Here is a 20655-nt window from a genome sequence, read left to right as displayed (position 1 = left end):
TTAAAATTCGCTTCCTCAGCCTCACTAGCACATTTCGCATGCTCAAGGTGCGCATTTGTGCCTGAGCAAAATCTGCTAGGGAAGCTGGGAGAAAGGCAGGTGGCTACCTGTGGCCAGTGGCTGCTTTAGGGGACAGAGCACAAGAGACACTGCCACCCCCGTAGAAGTGTCTCCTGGCCAGCAAGGCCTAGATCATGCAGCACCTCGGAGCCCAGAACAGGGCTCAAAAGCAGAGAGAAAGGGCTCATCCCAACGCCATGCATTCTCCTTGAACAGTCACTCCACCTCTCCAAGAACAGCGACCAGCAGCATAGTCATCTTAGCTTTATTGAGTAACGCATCCCAATCTCTACTAAGATTCTTCTCAGTGAATGGCTGATTTTTCTGCAAAACTATGGATTGGTCAGTTAAAGAGAAATCACCACCTCGCCACCCCATTTTGTTCCCCCACAGGACACTAAGGGTTCTTAGAGATAAAAGGACGATGCATTCATGCTTGGAGAACTAATCACACCTGATTTCTCTGGGATCTAAAATAATGTCAAATTTGATTCACTTTATGTAATGAAAATCTTTTTTTTTGCAAACCCCTTCAAAGCAATGCTGCCATCCATGAGAGATGTGTGTAAGGCCACCTCTGTATACTAAGAATGATGCCCCAGCAGGCGGAAGGACGGCACACCTGCTGAGCGTGGATGCACGCTGCGTGCTACATCTTTGAGACCACCGGTGGGTTCCGGGCATCAGACTCCAGCCACTTAATGAGGATCTGATTCACCTCGGCGGGCCTGGAGGAAAGAGAGAAGAAAAAAACAAAGCCATTCACACTTGTCTGTGCCTACCCACCCAACTCGAAGGCAGAGGTAAGTGATATGAGTGGCTAAGCCAGGCCAAAGCCACCACAATGAAACCAGGAAAGCTTTTATGGAAGGTGAACAGGGGGCCCTGCTCTCCCTGACCCCAGGTGCCCCCAACCTCCTTACTTGTCCATCTGTGTCCAGTGCCCACAGTCCTCAATGTGTCCCCTTTTCAGGTGGGGAATCTGAAAGGAAACCCCATGCAGGAAGGTAAATGGAAGAATGCAGATGGGTGTGTCTCAGGTTAGAGCAACGGGCAATGGACGCCTTCTCTCTGCTCCCCGCAGGCCACCCTGCCCGAACCCTGCATGACTTAGGAAGGGAATAATGAGTGAATGAAACCCCACATCCATGCAGGGGAAAGGAAGGCACAGTCACGGTTGCTGCTTGCAAGCGGGGGACAGTGATGTTACTGAAGTGCTTCAACCGCGGTCCCATCCACATGACAAGGTGTATCCTCCGCTGCCATCTTCCCTCTGAGCACCCTTGCCCGTGCCCTCTCCCGGGGGGCACCGATGACCCCTGTGCAGGGCCATTCCCTCACCCAGTCCTCCATGTGCTTGGACATCTGAGGAACGAGCACGAAGTCCTTCTCCGCCGTGACCATCAGGGCCGGAATCAGGATCTGGGGAGAGAACAGGAAACAGGAGTGGCCGGCACTCCACAAGGGAAGCCCTCCCTTCTCCCATGAAAGACCCCTGCCCACCGCCCTGTTGTGGTCCTGACGTTGTATCTGCCAAACTTTGCACAACAGACTCGTGGTTATTACTGGAGATCTTTAAAATGACAGCTTCAGCAGTGCAGAGGCCAACATGGGTCTTGTGTGTGCAGACGTGTGTGAGTGAGAACGTGTGCAGAGCTGCGTGTAACTGGGAGAACTGAATCGACCGCACCAAGAGGGAAGACACCCTTGAATGAAGATCAAGATTCCTCTTCTCTGAATTAAACAGACGCTTAAAAGGGGCGGCCAAGGTTCCGGAGAGAATGGGGGCAGTCACGATAGTTATCAATGTGACATGAACAGCAGCAAAATGACTTCCCTTTTAACTGCAGGCAAATGAGTTGAACGTAGGGAGGCATGCACAGGAAGGCCAGGAAACCTCTGTGTTTTTTTATTTGTTCTGGCTCCACCATTACCCTAATTTCTAAGCACCTTTGACCCATCTCTGGTTGAGGAACTTGCACTATTTTCATTTACACATGGACTGATGGGCGTCTCTCCGCACCCCTCCCTCCTCCCATAACCAGGAGCCAGGAGAAGGTCAAAAATGATTTGTGGCTAAAATGAATCCTGAGGCTTCTATGAGGTTTGTAAACTCTAGAATGTTCCAAGCTAAAATGTGAACTGGGTAGGGGGTGGCAGGGGGGCGGGATGGGAGGAAGTAGGGGAGGAGAGAGGAAGATCCGACCGGAAACTGCGGAAGAGAGGCTGGGCGCAGCGGCTCAGGCCTGTCATCCCAGCACTTTGGAAGGCCGAGGTGGGTGGATCACCTGAGCTCAGGAGTTTGAGACCACCCTGCCCAACATGGTGAAACCCTGTCTCTACTGAAACACAGAAAATTAGCAGGTTGTGGTGGCGCACTCCTGTAATTCCAGCTGCTTGGGAGGCTGAGGTAGGAGAATCACTTGAACCCAGGGGCAGAGGTTGCAGTGAGCCGAGATCACGCCACTGCACTCTAGCCTGGGCAACTGAGCAAGACTGTTTCCAGAAAAAAAGAAACTGTGGAAGAGGAGGGTTTCTGACCTTAGCACCATTGGGATTCACCTTCCCAGTGCCTTTGTCAATATTTTCCTCCACGCTTTGAGAGATTTTGTCTGTTCAACTGCAGTTTGGTCATTTTCATCAGTCATATGATGACAATGACAAGGAACACTAATGGAGCTACTAGGTTCCCAGTACTGCTTGTAACAGGTCATGTACCTTCACCCATTTCATCCTTACACAGCTCTATGAGGGAGCCACTGTTCTTGCCACTTCCATATTGCAGAAGAAGCAACAGTGGATCAGAGGGGTTAAGTACCTTTCCCAGGGTCACACAGGGATTAGACTCAGCCCATGTGCTTCCTAGGCTGCTCTTAACCATGATGTTATACACTCTAGTGCCTCAAGACCCAACTTCGGGAGGTCAAGACCTGGTCTGTTTACACACCATGGTATCCCAGGGTCTCGCAGGAAGCCTGGCACGTAGCAGTGTGTTCACTTACAGAGTGAACCAACAAGGTAACCAGGGTTACTGAGTGAGCCGATGAAGGCCTGGCGACCTGCGCAATCACACTGGGGAATAATTTGATTTCCCTTAGATTTTTAAACATTTTGAATGTAAACTGGGGACCTCGATTACTCCTTCTACAGACCCAGAGATTGGAAACCTATCTTCTGCTTGACAAATGAGGAAACTGAGACTCAGAGATTCGCTTGTGCAAGGTGACTCAACCAGAGGCTGAAGTCACATCTCTGAGAGCGTCTAATGCTCCTCCAGCGCTGGGAGCTCCAGTATCCATGTCGCTTCTGGGAGGTGCCCTGGGCCATCTGCAGCCCTGGCTTGGGGTACCACCAGGGGACCTGGGGATTCCGGATGGATGCTGCAGTAACCTGGACACACCCCACCTCCATCCCCAACGTCACCCTCTACCATCCCAAGGGAAATACCAGCAAGAAAGATCCTAACGGGAAATCCCTGAAGGGAGTCACTTCCCAAACCCCAAAGGGAAAGGAGGTAGCCAGCAGGTCTGTCCACGACCAGCTCTGGCCCAGGTCACATCAGCTCAGGCCAATGGGAAGCCCCATGGGTGGGTTCTGGGGTGCAGAGGAGACCACACTGAACCTGGCACTCACCTTCCGCCCCAAGCTTTTGCAGGCCCATTTCCAGTTCCTTTCCATGTTTCGGTACCAGTTTAGAGGACCTCTGGGGAGAGATCAGAAAGTAAAAAGAGGGAGGCGGTAAGTAGACGGCTCTGCTACACACACCAACAGAAACCTGCTCTGCACGGCCAGTCATCCTGGGAAGAGCAAAGCCTCCTGCGGGGGCAAGGGAGTAGAACCCAGGACCCACGCCGTGCTGTCGGGCGCAGTTGCCAGGCTCTAGCAGCGAGGCCTTGTGCAAGGACACAGGACTCCACTGAGTGAACTGGCAGCCTCTGGGTGGTCTTCTGGGACACACAGAAGCCGGCCCTACAGGACTGTCCGGGGAATGTCATCGTGTCGCCTTGGAGGCTGGGGAGGTTGCTGATGCTGGGGACCTTGGTTGAGCAGCCTCACCATCCAGAGGCCACTCGCCTGCCCCAGGGAGCCCACTTGAGAGGGACACAGGGAGGTGGAGCAAAGATGCCCCCTCCTAATATGACATCGGGAAGTAGGGCAAATGCACCAAAATGTATGCACTTTTTGAGTTTATGTGGATTTTTATGTCTTTCTGAAGGAAGAGCCCAGAGTTGCCATCTGATTCTCCGAGGAGCCATGACTGAAAAGTAGTTGAAAACCTCTGCCCTATGGGGGCTCCGCAAGCATAAGGAAGAACAAGCTGAGTGTCCCAAACTAGAGCAGGCTGAACACCAAAAAGTAGTGAGCCTCCTGACACTGGAGGCATTCAAGCAGAGGCTGGCCTGGCACCCATGAGGGCTGTGGTGGAGGAGAACTGGGCCTCACCCTCCACCCTGAGGGCGGAAGATCACTATCTGTCGATCGTCTCTCATCTGTGTCTGGGCCCTGCGCTCTCTTTACCTGAAACCAGACTTCTTGAACTGCTGCACATAGAACTGGATTTCCTCCTCGGTGACCATCCTGCTGAGGCTGGGCTCTTCTGGGGTCCTTACAAAAAGTCCTCCTGCAAAAAAAGCCACCTGTTGACTTTCCCGTCCCCGGGCCAGGGTTCTGCGTTTTAAGGCCTCTAACGGAGGCTGGGTACCTCACTGCCTCTCACAGACCATCTGAACTTGCGCAAGGCCTTGTGAGCGCCTCCATCTTTTGTTCCCTTATCCTTTGCCAGAGTGAGCCCATCTCCTCAAAAGCTCCAAGCTGTGATCTCACAGTCACACTGCAGGCTGACGTTCCCTCCCACCTAGCCACGACTTCACTGGCTATTATCACAGCTCCTGGACCAACCACAGTCGCCGGCTTTTTCAGGTACACAGCAGCTGTATCCCAGACCCTGCCAGCCCCCAGATCCTGCTCTCCCCCCGTCTGAACCTTTCCCAGCCAGCTTAACTGTGACCCTTCGGAGATATTGCCAGAGATTCTTGGAATTTTCCTAAGGGCTTGCTCTGTTTTTCCTCTTAGGCAGGAAGAGAACCCAGGCCAGGAGGCTGGATCCTGTCGCCTCCCATGTGCTGCACAGACCCTCTATGGTATCCCACTGTGGACCCCTATCTTGTCTTCAAGGTGCTGCACAGTCCCCCCAGAGGATGGCCTGTGATGACCCTTGGCAGCCCAGGGACCACTGCAATTTCAAAGGGCACAGCCTCAGTGCTGGTGCCTGAACAGGGCCAGTCGGCATTTTCAGATTCACGAAGACCCAGAGGCAGAGCAGCTGGCTATTCCAGGCTTTTGTGAGACATATCAAAGGGGTATGTGACCAGGGTGTCACCCTGTGATGAAACCACCCTAAGCCTCCCCACTAGGCGGGTGCCCCAGGCTCACTGTACCTCAGGGCCCCTCTGCGCGCATCCCAGCTGTTCTGCCTCCCATGAGACAGTGGGCTCACCGAGGGTGGCCACGCTGCTTCGTGTGTCTGGGTGTCTGAGCATGCAGCCCTGGCCTCATACCCAGCGTGTGCTCACAGCATTTGAGGAATGAATGAATGGGTGAATGAATGAGTGACAGACAATGTGAAGGAATAAGGGAATGTGGGTATGGGGGAGGGAAGGGAGATGTTCTTTGAGCAGTGACAAGAGCATGGCCTGCAGGGTCACAGGAGTTTAACCCCAGCTCAGCCACTTTGGACAAGTTACTTAGCCCTCTGAGACCTGTTTTCCTCTTTGGACATTAAAAATAGTAGCATTTTTTGGAAAGCTTCGAGGATCATAAATAATTTATCTAAAGGGGGTTAGTCCAGAGTTTTATACAGATGGTCAGCATGTGCCCAGACAAGTGACAGTGGTCATCATTATTCATAAAAATACAAGTGAATGATGTCAAGGCCACAGTGCTGCAGCAAAAATAAGGTCTTGTGGGAAGAGTGCTGGATCTAGGGGCCACGGGGATGAGCTCCAATCAAATCTCAACTCTGACCCTTCATTCATACCCAACCCAGGAGGGACACAAGGATGGGCTCCATGTGGGGGAATTGGAAACGTGGCGCCTGGATGGAGAGGGGCCAGTGGACTGCAATGGAGGAGACCTGGGCAGGGGACCCACCCACTCCACCTGCATACACCGGGTGACCCCCGTAGAGGTAACATCTCAATCCTGGGGTCCTTATCAGTAGAGGGTGGATTTTGCCCTGGACAAGCTCTAAGACTCCTCCAAGCTCTTACTGTTTAAGATCTTGAAGCCACAGCTCCCTAAAGGGTAGGAACTCCAGGCTGTGTGCTCAGGCCTGGGGTTAGAGTCAGCCCTATGCAGGCCAAGGAGACCCTGGTTGGGCAACTTTAAGTTCAGAGCTGGAGGGCTCAGGGCTTCTGCCCATAGCAGTTACAGGCAGAAACATCCATTTAACATTCAGCTGGTTCCCGATGTGGCTCTCCCAAGCATGTCTCTTACCCATTTCACAGACTTTATGCATGGATAAAACACTCTGTAGGAAGAAAACAGAAGAGTTACAAATGACGTCATGGGTGATGCAAAAGAAATATGCTCATCTGAAAACCCTGTTACAACAAATGACCTCTAAGTACCATGCAGACTGTAACAAACACATGGAACTCCCAAGAGAGCCCGGGACCCCCTCACAGGAGTCAAGTAAAGAGGGAGTTCACAACCAAAGCTCTGGGCTGAGACTGCCCCAGGGCCCTTGCAGACCTTGGTAATGTGAAGACCTAGGTTTATCAACTAATAGGAACAAGAAAAGAGATCTTAGGCCTATGATGAGAAGTTGGAGATGTGATATTCCATGCCCCTCCATGGTAAAGCCAGTAAATCTGGGGTCTCTGACATGCTATACCTTCAGTGAAAAAATTGATGAGAAAAAAAATCCCCTCATGATGATAAAGATGTTAAAGGAATTCATCTGTTTCAGCTTGGTACTAAGAGGAAACCAAAAGACACCCCCTTGGGAATTCATAGCTCTAGGCCTGCCTTCCCAACTGCTTGGATTTGAGTTTGCATTCTCTGCATGATCTGGAAACCCCCAAGGTGTGAAGTAAACAAGAACAACAACAACAACAACAACAAAGTGAGCCTAGGCTGGTAATGCCCCCAGGATGCTTGGCAGAAGAAATCCTTAACCACTCAAGGAGTCATTTCCTCAAGCCCAACTGAAGCAGACAGGTACAGATTAAGTACTGCTGAAGATGAGTTTATAAACCAAATTTACAAAACCCACACTCACATAACAAGGCCCCACAGCAAACGGCAGCAAAAGGAGCAAACAGTGAAATATGACTCTCCAAAAACATCAAATAATAGAGCTTGCAAGAGGGAGAGAGAGACAGAGAAAAAAAAAAAAAAAGAATTAGAAATGAATATACTTCAAATAATTGAAGACATAAAAGGAACTGAAAAATAAGAATACAAGACTCTATCAAAAGAGATCAGAATGATTTGAAAAAGAACCAAATAAAACTTTCACAAATTAAAAAAAACTATTTATTGAAATTAATACTTCAAAGATGGGTTAAACTGCAGATCAGACCTGCAGTGTCCAGGATAATTAATTGCCTTAGACAATTAACATACAGGGGGTTAGACCAGAGGCTGACTCACAAGCAAAGACAGAATTTTCTAAAAGAAAACACCCTAAAATTCTATACTCAGATAAATGATTCTTTAAGATTAAAATTAAGATGTCTTCAGGCACCACAATCTGAATTTACTACCAACAGACTCTTATTGAGAGAACTACTAAAGGGGATGCTTCAGGAAGAAAGAAACTGAACTCAATGCAAATGAGTGAGATGCAAGAAGTGATCAGTAAAGAAAGTGGAAAATATGGGACAGGGAGCAGGAATTGACTGTATATAAAACAATAGTGATGATGACTCCTAACACGTAAGACAGGAGGGTGCAGGTTACAGAGTTAAAGGTTTTTAAACTCCTCTGCTTCAAGAAGAGAGTTGGGGACAGCAATTAATTTTGGACTTGGGTAAACCAATTATGCATGTTAAAATGGTAATGGTAATAGCATAATTTCTAAGCTATCATTATTATAATCATTCTCTGACCTTGTGTGTCAGTGGGGATATAAATTTTCCCACTAAGGACGGACCAGGAGAGTGGGGACCTCAATTACCCTGACTACAGAAACGAAAGAAAAGGAGGCCAGATTGCTACTCCTGGTCCCTGCCACACACTAGGTACCCTACTTCCTTCACAACTGCCCCCTCCTGTTTTTCTGCCCCCGTCCCCACCCCTCACCTCATCGCTTGCTCTGAAGAGGCTTTTGAAAGTCCGACTCAGGTTCTGTTCCAGTTCAGCCTCAGCCACTCCCTAAAACAATCAAGAAAGCAAAATGAAGGACCCTCTAGAAATTGTGGAAACTGTTCCCCTCCTTCGTCTGACTGAAAGCAAGAAGCCCCTACTTGTGCCCCATCTAGCCCAAGTCTCATCAGAATAGCATCCATTTGAATTTTCATCTTAAAACATTTTTTAAAAGGTTAACATAAAATACAAGATGCTAACTGTAGTTTCCCATGGGAGGCAGATTCATAGATGCTGCTTTGTGTTTTTCAATATTCCTATAATGAGAAGGTACTACTTATAATAATCTCTCAAAAGGAATTGGGAAGGGGCTGGTAGAGGAACGGGTTGGAGGCTGACTGGTGGTAAGAAGAAGAGAGGGGCTCCAAGGATTCTGAGAAACCAAGCGGAAAAGCCAAAAACTATAAGCCAAATGCTCTTCCACCCAGGCATCTAAATTTCGCTATATTGAGGCCAGGAGTTTAAGACCAGCCTGGGAAACATAGGGAAACCCCATCTTTACAAAGAAATTTAAAGAATTTTTTTCTGCTCTAGAAACTTCAAAACCAACTCCTTTGATTTGGGTCTTAATTGTTACAGACCATTAGATTGCCGATGGATTATATTCCACAAACAGGACAGCGAGGTTTCCACTGTTAAAGAGCTGGGACACGTAGCCTTTCTGGTGACAAATGACCAGGTTCTTCCAGTTCTTGGGAGCGGTATGGCATTGAATTACCCAGTCGACACACAGTTCTCTGGCTGTTTCCAGGTCTCTGGTTTGTGTATGGGGGGAGTTCTCTGACCTGAACTTGCTTCATCAGTTCCACAGACACTGAGCTCCTTCTCTGGCAAACTGGACCAAGAGATGCCAATGTACAAAATACGTTTCAGAACCTTCTCGGTGGACCAGAGGATGGGGGAGGGGCTTGGATGAGGACTAAAGTGAAGTGTCCAGGTCACTGAATGTTGTGTGCTGAGGGCTAGAGAGGAGATTCCTACTGGAGACTCAGGGTGTGGAGTCTTCCTCTCCTGCTTCCCCTCTCCTTCCTACCCCAACCCCCTCCAGGAACACTTCAGCAAAGCAGACACCAAGAACAGGGGCATGGCTGGAAGGTGATGAGAGCTCCATCCATGGATCCTACTCTCCTGTAGCCTGGTTCATGGAGCATAAGAGGACAATGTTAATTCAATCTGTCTTTTCCAGAAGTTGAAAGACGGTGAACCTGAAAGCTATTCCAGATGCACTTTAGGAGAAAACAGCTGTCCTGGAGGCAGAGATCCACTAGGGGCAACCATTCAGAAATAATAAAAATCTTGGCCGGGCGCAGTGGTTCATGCTGTAATCCCAGCGCTTTGGGAGGCCGAGACAGGCAGATCACCTGAGGTCAGGAGTTCGAGACTGGCCTGGCCAATATGGTAAAACCCCGTCTCTACCAAAAATACAAAATTGGCCGGGCATGGTGGTGCACGCCTGTAATCCCAGCTATTCAGAGGCTGAGGCAGGAGAATCACTTGAACCCAGGAGGCAGAGGTTACAGTAAGCCAAGATCTCACCATTGCACTCCTGCCTGGGCAAAAAGAGCAAAACTCCATCTCAAAAAACTAAACTAAACTAAACTAATTTCTGCAACACAGCTGCTGCTGAGGGACTAGTGCTACAGGAGGGAACTGAGTTAAGTGTGGTAATGCCAACTGACTGTCCTCTCCTTCCTTCTAACCACCCACCTGCATGCACCCAAACACCAGCTGAACTGGTCTGCAGGTGTTTTCTGAGCAGGCTTCCTACTTGCTGGCCTCCCTGGTTTAACACATTGTGACCTTCACCAACAGCATGGACTTCTATCAGTTTGGCCTTCGACACCAGACCCAAACGCTGCCTTCTCCATGAGGTTCCACCTTTCCCACCACCAAGGGGTAACTCTACTTTTCTTGGATCCTGCAGAGCCTTGAGTGTGCTCTCCTGGGATCCCCTTAGGGGCAGGGACTCATCCTGTTCTCAGCAGCATCTGTGGCTACCCTTGAGATACAGTCAGAGGAGAGGAAGATCCTAAGGCCACATACACGAAGCATTCGATCCAGCGACCTGCAGTCGTCAGTGCTTGCACATGTCGAGAGGTTACATTTTTTTTTTTTTTTTTGGACGGAGTCTCGCTCTGTCACCAGGCTGGAGTGCAGTGGCACGATCTCAGCTCACTGCAAGCTCCGCCTCTCGGGTTCACGCCATTCTTCTGCCTCAGCCTCCTGAGTAGCTGGGACTACAGGCGCCCGCCACCGTGCCTGGCAAATTTTTTGTATTTTTAGTAGAGACGGGGTTTCACCGTGGTCTCGATCTCCTGACCTTTTGTATTGTTAGTAGAGACGGGGTTTCACTGTGGTCTCAATCTCCTGACCTTGTGATCCATCCGCCTCGGCCTCCCAAAGTGCTGGGATTACAGGCGTGAGCCACCGCGCCTGGCCGAGAGGTTACTTTTTTTAGTTTTATTTTTTTTAGATGGAGTCTTGCTCTGTTGCCCAGGTTGGAGTGCAGTGGCGCAATCTCAGCTCACTGCCAAGATGGGTTCAAGAGATTCTCTTGCCTCAGCCTCCCAAGTAGCTGGGATTACAGGGGCCCGCTACCATGCCCAGTTAATTTTTTTGTATTTTTAGTAGAGACAGGGTTTCACTATGCTGGTCAGCTAGTCTCGAACTTCTGACCTCAAGTGATCCGCCTGCCTCGGCCTCCCAAAGTGCTGGTATTACAGGTGTGAGCCACCACGCCCGGTGAGACATTACTCTTTTTTGTTCTGCTCATTACTCCTCACAAGAGCTCTGGATCTGTGCAGTGGCAGCACAGAAGAAACGGAGACATTGATCATCTGGTGGTGCTGGATCTAGGGTTGGAGATTTTCTGATGAAAGCCATGTCTGCCTGTTAATGACAGTTCCCTCTGTTTTGTAAGATTCAATTATAATGGTGTCAATAGCGGCCTTCTGCAACATGATGATGAATTTCTCTGCACAGTGAGAAATAGCCATGGGAAGAAGCACATTTAAGTGATGGATGGAAGCCCAGGTCAGCTCTGTGTATGTGGCTGTCGGTCATCATTCCTATTTACTGAGAGCAGTCCTCATCACAGAAACAGCTGCTGTTCATGAGCTCAGGGGTGCATTTCAGTGTTTGAAGGAACCCATGGAAGCCTGGAGAGGGCTTTGCCTCAAATGACCCTTAAAAGGGCAAACGATGTCAAAAAGTCAGTAAAGAAAATCAAAGAGAGGCTAGGTGGGGTGGCACAAGCCTGTAATCCCAGCACTTTGGGAGGTCCAGGCAGGAGGACTGCTTGAGACCAGGATTCGAGACCAGCCTGAGCAACAATAGAGACCCTGCCTCTACAAGAAATATTTCAAAAATCAGCTGGGCATGGTGGTGCATGCCTGTAGTCCCAGCTACTAGGGAGAGTGAGGCAGGAGGACTGATTGAGCCCAGGAAGTCAAGAATGCAGTGAGCTACGACTGTGCCACTGCACTTCAACCTGGGCAACAGAATGAGACCCTGTCTCTTAAAAAAAGTCAGAGAGAAAAAAGGTAAATAAATCTGTTCACTCACATAAAAGTGCAGCAGAGCAATGGAAATAATAGGATGAAGCTGGGAGCCAGAAAGGAGAGAAGATGACAGAAGATAACATTTGTCCTCTGCTTATGAACTTAGCTGAGAAATTCCGACTCTCTTTAATCTACAAAGGTAAGACTATATCTTTAAATCCTACAGACCAATGACAAATTTCCTGTCTGCCCTGGATAGGGGCTCCTCCTTTTGTGTTCCTGTGCACAGAAGTTAAAGGATGGACTTTAGAATCCAATAAACACGGTTTCAAGCCCAAGTACTGATAGTTACGAGCTGGGGAACTTCTTTCCCTAGAGCCTCGGTTTCCTTATCTGTAAAATGGGGATTTTGTAAGGATTAAATGAGATAATGCCCATTTCTTACAACGCCTGACACACAGGAGGCATGCCAATAAAATTAATATCATTACCTCCATTATTATTATTATTTGTTTAGAGACAGGGTCTTGCTCTGTTGCCCAGGCTGGAGTGCAGTAGTGCAATCACAGCTTACTGCAACCTCAAACTCCTGGACTCAAGTGACCCTCCTGCTTCAGCATGCTGAGGAGCTGGGATTATATGTGCGCACCACCATGCCTGGCTAACTTTTAAAATTTTTTTGTAGAGATGGGGTCTGGCTATGTTGCCCAGGCTGGTCTCAAACTCCTGGCCAAGTGATCCTCCCACCTTGGCCTCCCAAAATGCTGGAATTGTAGGTGTGAGTCACTGCACCTGGCTGATTTTTAAAAATTTTAAATTAATATCTAATTAGGGCTCTTTAGATGACATCATCTTGGCTTTAGATTGGGCCTTAGATCTAATGACCTGTGTCCTTATGAGAGAAAGAGGGAAACTGAGACATACAGAGACACAGAAGGGAGGATGCCACACGAAGACGGAGGCAGGGATGGGAGGGACGCGTCTACAAGCTGAGGAACACCAGGAATTGCCAGCAACTGCCAGGGGCTGGGAGACAGGCATGAAACGGACTCTCTCTCGGGAGCCCCCAGAAGGGACCAACCCTGCCAAGACCCTGATTTTGGACATCTAGCCTCAAGAACTGTCGAGAATTCACTTCCGTGGTTCTAACTCACCCAGCTTGTGGTACTTTGCTATGGCAGCCCCGGGAGTGGGAACACAAAAGGGGGAGGCCCTATCTAGAGCAGACAGGAAATTTGTCATTGGTCTGTAGGATTTAAAGATATGGTCTTACCTTTTGTAAATTAAAAAGAGTCAGAAGGTCTCAGCTAAGCACGTAAGCAGAGGACAAATGTTATCTTCTGTTATTTTCCTCCCATTCCTGGCCCCCGGCTTACACTAAAGCATATCTCCAGGGAGTATCTTGATGTGGGGGCTGAGGGGAGAGGGTGAGGAGGGAAAGGGACCAGGGTCTTCATTACCCTGGGCTCAGGGGGGCCAGACACTGTCCCCAGGAGCAACAGGCAGCAGGTGTGCCAACCACAGGGTGAGGGGTCCCAGGATCCAAGGTGCCCTGAACTTCCCTCATCCCCTCAATTTACTTTCCATGTGCGTATTCAGCTCGCTGTCAGAGGAGCCCCCAGAAATGCAGGGCGCCACCAAGAAGATGGAGTTTTGTCTAGACTTTCCACTCAGCACTGGTAGGGGCAGCGCTGTCAGTCACCTAATTTGCTAGGGAGGTGCCCCCACATCGGTAGGGGGCACAGGATTGCCTCCTGTGCTCAGCCCTCCTAACAGGGAGAGCTTCTCCTCTTTAATCTTCTCTTGTGTCCTTTCCAAGGTAGAGAACAAGTCTGCTGAGAGGCTGCACTTAATTGTGGCTATTGTTGTGTGGGTGAGACAATGGAGGCAGCTGCTGAAGCCAAACTGCAGGTCCACGAAGCCCCCGCTCAGCCCTCCCGCCCTTTACAATTAATGCCAAAGGACACCATCCAGGAGGGGAGGTGAAGTCTCTGCTGGTCAGCGGGCTGGGCCAGCGATTCTGTTTCGTGCTCCGTCTACCTTGCCAAAAATGACTCCAGTTCCTCTGGAAGTCTGCGCCAGCGTTCTCCAAGACAGGCCAGGAGAAACAGTGGGGTGGTTGTCCCTGAGGTCAAAAACGCCAGTGGCTGGAAGCATCCAAAATCTGGGCAGACAGCAAACGGTGGACCTTTGACTCTGCGGTGTGGCTGGCCAGATGAGAGAGAGGTGGACAGCAAAGACTTGGGGGGCTCTACAGAGACTCAGGGCACTGGGGGCCGCCTGCCACATGCTGATGGTGCCAGCTCTTTCTGTCCATAACAGCACTGAGCTGGGCAGCCCATTTCACAGAGGAAGACGCTCAGCTCAGGGGCCTTAAGCACCTCGTTGAAGGTCAGACAGATTATAAATGAGAACATCGGACTCCAAACCCCTCCATACTTGGTTCTTTTCACCACAACCTAACACAGCACTGCCAATTTAAGACAATGAAAATAACCCTGTCAAGGGTTTCCTCCATAAAGGGCATAAAAATTAAAGTAACGGCTAGGCATGGTGGCTCATGCCTGTAATTCCAGCGCTTTGGGAGGCCGAGGCGGGCAAATCACCTGAGGTTGGGAGTTCGAGACCAGCCTGACCAACATGGAGAAATCCTGTCTCTACTAAAAATACAAAACTAGCTGGGCGTGGTGGTGCATCCCTGTAATCCCAGCTACTTGGGAGGCTGAGACAGGAGAATCACTTGAACCCGGGAGGTGGAGGTTGTGGTGAGCTCTGAGATCACGCCATTGCCCTCCAGCCTGGGCAACAAGAGCGAAACTCCATCTCAAAAAAAAACAACAACAAAAAAAGTTAAAATAACAATAATTAAAGCTTGGTGTGTAAGGTAGCAAACAGTGGCACTTTCTTTTAAACTATATTATTTGGCTGTAAAAAAACAATCACAATAATATCCCTTAACAGAGGATTACATAATCCATAGTCTACCTGTTACAAAACCCCATGCGGTCATTAAAAAGAATGAGATAAATCTATATGTGCTGACGAAAAAAATCTGTGCAATATGTATTAAATGAAAAAGCAGCATGATTCCATTTATATGAAAAATCATGTATGTGTGCACTCATACACACATATATTTGCTTAAAAATATTCAAAAATAGTTTTAAAATATTTCAAAAAATGTCTGGGAAATACCAGATTATTAGTAGTAGCTACTAGTAGGTTGTCGGTGGGCAAAGGGGGATTCAGCTTTTTCCTTTACACAACTCAGGACTTTTTTTTTAATAGCAAGCATAAATTACTTCATAATTTCAAAACAAAAACAAAACCTAAAAAATAAACTCTAACTAATCACCAGCTGTCCCCATGGCCTGAAGGAGCTACTGTGTTCTAGAGATTAAGAAAGACTCAACATTTAGGCTGGCATGGCGGCTCTCACACCTGTAATCTCAGCAGTTTGGGAGGCTGAGGTGGGAGGATCACTTGACACCAGGACTTGGAGACCAGCCTGGGCAACACAGCAGAAAAAAAAAAAAAAGAGAGAGAGAGAGAGAGACTCCAGGTTTGAGGGGAAACAAAATCATTTGTGGATGGTTTTCAGCCATGTAAAACTTTCTGTCTGTAATTTTTCTTTTCCCACATTTTCTCTCTGATCCTTAGTTTCTCATCTGGTTAAATACTTAAACGAAAGGGCTGTTTTATTTTTTTTCCTTTTTTTTTTTTTTGCTCATGTTGGAGTGCAGTAGCGCGATCTCAGCTCACTGCAACCTCCGTCTCCCAGGTTCAAGAGATTCTCCTGCCTCAGCCTCCCGAGCAACTGGGATTACAGACATGCACCACCACGCCCAGCTAACTTTTGTACTTTTAGTAGAGACGGGGTTTCACCGTGTCGGCCAGGCTGGTCTTGAACTCCTGACCTCAGGTGATCCGTCTCCCTGCTGAGATTACAGATATGAGTCACCACGCCCAGCCCAAAAGGGCATTTCTTTTGCCTGAAATCTGCCTCTAGCTTGCTATATGGTTCCAGACACATACATAGGTGCCTGCCACCCAGTCTTCCTCAAAGAAATACAAATACACACGTGTAGTTTAAGGAGGGAGAGAACAGGGTTCATAGGATATCCTAGGCACATTCTGGTATGGGGGGCTGAGGGGGTGTAAGTATCCCCCAGGCCAAGTGAGGACTTTGGGAATCCTTAGAATTAAAACATGGAACAGCTCAGCTGAAATGACCCAGCCGATTCCACTGGCCTTGGCTGTCAGAGCTGCCTGGTCTTCATGCTTTCTCACTATACGCATGGAAAGCTGTCACCTCTTCTCTGAGAAGGAAAGAAAAACACGCCTTCTTTGTTTCCAGCAGACTTGGCAGATTCCCAGGCCAAGACTCAGCACATTGGCTAAGGGTTCAAAGAGCTATATTGGAGCTGACTCTAAACTTGGGAGTTAACCTAAGCCTCACCCTGCAGTGCTCAGCAGAGATGAGCCAGAAGTGGGGAAGACAGGGCTGGATGCAGTGGCTCACCCAGCACTTTGGGAAGCTGAGGAGGGTGGATCACCTGAGGTCAGGAGTTCAAGACCAGCCTGGCCAACATGGTGAAACCCTGTCTCTATTAAAAATGCAAAAATTAGCCAGGCACGGTGGTGGGTGCCTGTAGTCCCAGCTACTCGGGAGGCTGAGGCAGGAGAATCGCTTGAACCCGGGAGTTGGAGGTTGCAGTGAGCCGAGATCGTGCCACTGCATTCCAGCCTGGGCGATACAGTGAGACTCTGTCTCAAAAAATAATAATAAAAAAATAAGTGGGGGAGACGGGTGTACCCACGGCACAGAAGGAGTCTTCCTTAGGTTGCCTGGGTCTGGAGCAGCCTCAGTGCTCCTAGGGAGAAGGAGGAGATGTCAGAAATGCCTCCTTCTGGCCAGGGAGGGAGTGGATTAGGAGGTGGCAGGAAGGAGTAACTCCCAGCACCCACTATGCATCCAAGAGCTCTTCTCCACGTTATCGGCTTTATTTGCTGGAGTCAGCTTAAGTTTGACCTGGAGTCGGCTTAAGTTTGAAGCTATTACCTGTTTGAAAACCACCCAAAACCAGCCTTTTGCAGATGAGGAAACTGAGGGTCAGAGATGGGAAGTACCTTTGCCTACTCGTTCCTTAGGAAGTAGGTACCAGGCAGGCTGGCAGGAACCCCTGAGTGATTTCTCCTCCAGTCCCAGTTCTGTGCCTGTTGAGTGGTTCCAGTGGCTGGATGCAGCCCAACCTGGTTGCTGGGTGTCTTTCTGTGGCCCGATCACTAACTTGAATATCTAACATTTCCCTGCCAAGGCGCTTTGTTCTTAAGAACAAAACCGTCCCCGAAACTCTCACTGCAGATTTTAAACCCAGCTGCTACAACAGAATAGAGGTACTGATTTTTCCACAATAACTGTTAACAACCTTTGAAACAAAAAACTGTGCCTTGACGAGGGCTGTAATTACTAAGCGTCTTTCTCCTAAGGTCACTTTTGCCATCAGGATTTTGAACTTATCCCGATTTGTCCCTTCTCTCTCTGCTTGACTCCCCAGAGCACACAGAACAAAGCCCAAGCTCCCCTCCAGCACGGCTTAGTTGGAGGCATGGGCTTGGGAGTCAAACAAGCCTAAGTTGATATCCTGACCCAGTCATGCACCTGGTCTTGGGCCAGTTGGAGTTAAGCCCTCTGAGCCTCTGTTTGCTTGGCTGAGAAGATAGGAGAGGATTCTTTGTGTTTCTGTGAAGATGAGAACCATGTGGCATATGAGAGCTCAAAACTAGCTGTAGCTGTAACCTACTGACAGATGACTGGATTAAGAGACGGTGGTCTCTACACACCATGGAATAGTATTCAGCCTTAAAAAGGAAGGCAGTTCTGGCCCCTGCTACAACATGGGTGAACCTTGAAGGCATGATGCTAAGCGAAAGAAACTAGTCACAAAAGGACAAATACTGCATGCTTCCACTTATACGAGGTTCCTAGAGGAGTCAAAATCATACAGACAGAAAGTAGAATGGTGGCTGCCAGGGCTGGGAGAAGGGGAGATGAGGAGTTAGTGTTTAATGGGTACAGAGCTTCAGTTGGGAACATGAAAAAGTTCTGGAGGTGGATGTGGTGATGGCTGCACAACAATGTACATGTGCTTAATGCCACAGAACTGCACACTTACAAATAGGTAACATGGTCAGTTTTACATTACATGTATTTTACCACAATTAAAAGTATTTTAGGCCATGTGCAGTAGCTCACACCTGTAATCCCACCACTTTGGGAGGCCAAGGCATGTGGATCACCTGAACCCAGGCATTTGAAACCAGCCTGGTTAACATGGTGAAACCCTATCTCTATATATTTACGCCTGTAATCCCAGCACTTTGGGAGGCTGAGGCGGGCAGATCACAAGGTCAGGAGTTCGAGACCAGTCTGGCCAATATGGTGAAACCCTGTCTCTACTGAAAATACAGAAATAAATAAATAAACAAACAAACAAACAAACAAATAAATAAATAAACAACAACCAAAAACAAAAAACTAGTCAGGCGTGGTGGCATGCACCTTAGTCCCAGCTACTCGGGAGGCTGAGGCAGGAGAATCGCTTGAACCTAGGAGGTGGAGGTTGCAGTGAACCGAGATTGCGCCACTGTACTTCAGCCTGGGCAACAGAGGGAGACTCCGTCTCAAATAAAATAAAATATAAAATAAAATAAAAATAAAAAATACACACACAAAAAGCACATGGTGCTTTCATTCAGGCCAAAGGAAGCTCGTGGATTCCCACACCCCAGGCTGTGGCACATCAGGGCCCAGGCCTCCCCGCAGGATGCGGCCATGTGGGATGCGACGTGCTGAGGTCTCTTCAAAATGCTGCTGGGAGCTTTTGGTGAATGAGTCCAGTTATTGCCTGAATCGCAAAGCTCCTTTCACACAGATGCTGTCTCATTAATGAAAATAATTGTTGGAGAAGAGTTACTCATTGAATCACAACTGGGATGGTTGTGGTCTTGCGGGAAATGGTCCCTCCTAAGAGGATAAGAGGTGGAGGCTGGGAGAGGAATGTGAGAGTGTCTCTCACATTCCTGATTAATTGATTACTTCCATTCCTCTCTCTCTGGAGTGTGCGGGAAACATCTTTTATTCTCTCTGGATAATTCCCGCAAGTGGATGCCCACAGAAGGCGCAGCTGCAGCGGGGGCACCAGGCCAGGTGACGTTGACTCCTGATGCTGCTCTCAGTGAATTCCAGTTAACGGTGGCAGGGATGCCCCAATACACATATCAGCCACGTCCAGGGGCATCTCTGAAAGGCATCTTCATGGCATGTATATTAATACCGAGAAACTTCTCAGATTCTTCAGAGCACACGTGGGGCCTGCTGCAGGACTCTTTGACCCTGGTGCCATCATCACTAGCCTTTCAGCCAGAGAACCAGGAGGGGTGGCTCTACCTGAGCACTGAGCCCCCAAACTCTGCAATTGCAGAGACACTGGAGAAGTCATCCCCCAGGGCACAACATCCCCCGGCCCTTCACCACCCGAACACACACAGAAATGTGCCATTGCCTGGGAAGGACCAGCTGGGCACGGCAGCCAGTTTCACCTGAGCCCATTTGTAAAATTGTTTCTGACTAATGCCACATAAAATTAAAGGGGACAGAGATAAAGCAAACGAGAAGGAGATAGGCAGGGGAAAGGCAAACACGAATGCTCCCGTTGTTGCCCTTGGTGCCACACTTACTGGTTCTTGGAAGTAGAGCTGGTAATCGAATACCGGGTTGGCTTTGATACTCTCCAAAGGGGGCACGTTGGGATTTGCCGGTATGAAGGGAGTATTCAAACTGGCCACCGCCCTACAGAAATAAGAGGCAGCAAGATATAGCCCCTGTAAGAAGACAGTCTTACAAAAGCCAGAAAGGACTTTGAAGTTCAAAACTGGAGCTCAGAGTGGGAACATTCTATGCACAAGGTCATACACTAGCAGTGAACAGGAGAATGGGATCAGAACATCAGAACTCAGAATTTTCGATTCCTAGTTCAGTGCTTTTATTTCCCCACTAAACTGCAGTATTTCTCACCAACTTACCTTAGATACATAGGAACATGCACACACACACACACACACACACACACACACTACACATACTATAGCAACCCTGAATAGAATATGGAGACATGAATCTCTCTCTAGTTTTAAAATATGCATTCATTTTCTTCCTCCCTTTATTCACTCATTGTGTCTCCTCTGGATTGAGCATAATTCTATGGTATATACTAGAGGACAGAAAATGTAAAATGAATAAAAATGTCGTTTCTATCCTCAAGGAACTCATTATAATTTAATAAGGAGAAACAGAAAAACACACAATGACCTTATGAGATGACTGTGACATGAGCCATAGAACAGCACAAAATAGCATGGGAGTTGGAAGGAGATAAGAAATTCCTGAACTGGGCGCCATGGAGGACCCTGTGGAAAAGGGAGCATTTGAACTTGGCTTTTCAGAATGGGGAGAGTTGGGGAGGGGAACAAGGCCTGGGAGGAGAACAACATGAGGTAGCCTAAGCAAATTCTAGAAGGGGGCAAAGCTTGCAGCTGTGTTCAATGGAGCACAGAGTCAGAATGGTTAGAAGCCAAGCATGGAATGGGATATGTTGGAAAATAACAACAGAAAGGCAGTAGGGAGCCTAGACATGAAGGGCCCTGAGTCTGAATTTGATGCTGT

At 48.5% G+C, this 20655-nt stretch overlaps 1 protein-coding gene across 2 annotated transcripts in view; it reads right to left on the bottom strand.

The window, feature by feature from the left end:
• Positions 1-309: 309 nt before the first annotated feature.
• Positions 310-20655, bottom strand: part of EPHX2 (epoxide hydrolase 2) — a 57247-nt gene continuing 36901 nt past the window's right edge. For both annotated transcript variants that reach the window (XM_003902583.3, XM_003902584.3), the window contains 8 exons: positions 19671-19782; positions 8368-8439; positions 6556-6589; positions 4579-4681; positions 3694-3763; positions 1402-1482; positions 984-1042; positions 310-788 (listed from right to left, as the gene is read on the bottom strand). In XM_003902583.3, coding sequence (XP_003902632.1) covers positions 710-788; positions 984-1042; positions 1402-1482; positions 3694-3763; positions 4579-4681; positions 6556-6589; positions 8368-8439; positions 19671-19782 — 610 coding nt within the window. In that variant the 3' untranslated portion in view covers positions 310-709. The remainder of the gene's footprint in view (positions 789-983; positions 1043-1401; positions 1483-3693; positions 3764-4578; positions 4682-6555; positions 6590-8367; positions 8440-19670; positions 19783-20655) is intronic.

This window comes from Papio anubis, chromosome 8, assembly GCF_008728515.1.
Source record: "Papio anubis isolate 15944 chromosome 8, Panubis1.0, whole genome shotgun sequence".
Taxonomy (NCBI): Eukaryota; Metazoa; Chordata; class Mammalia; order Primates; family Cercopithecidae; genus Papio; species Papio anubis.
The sequence above is the reverse complement of the archived record's forward strand: the minus strand, read 5'-3'. Positions and strand labels throughout refer to the sequence as shown.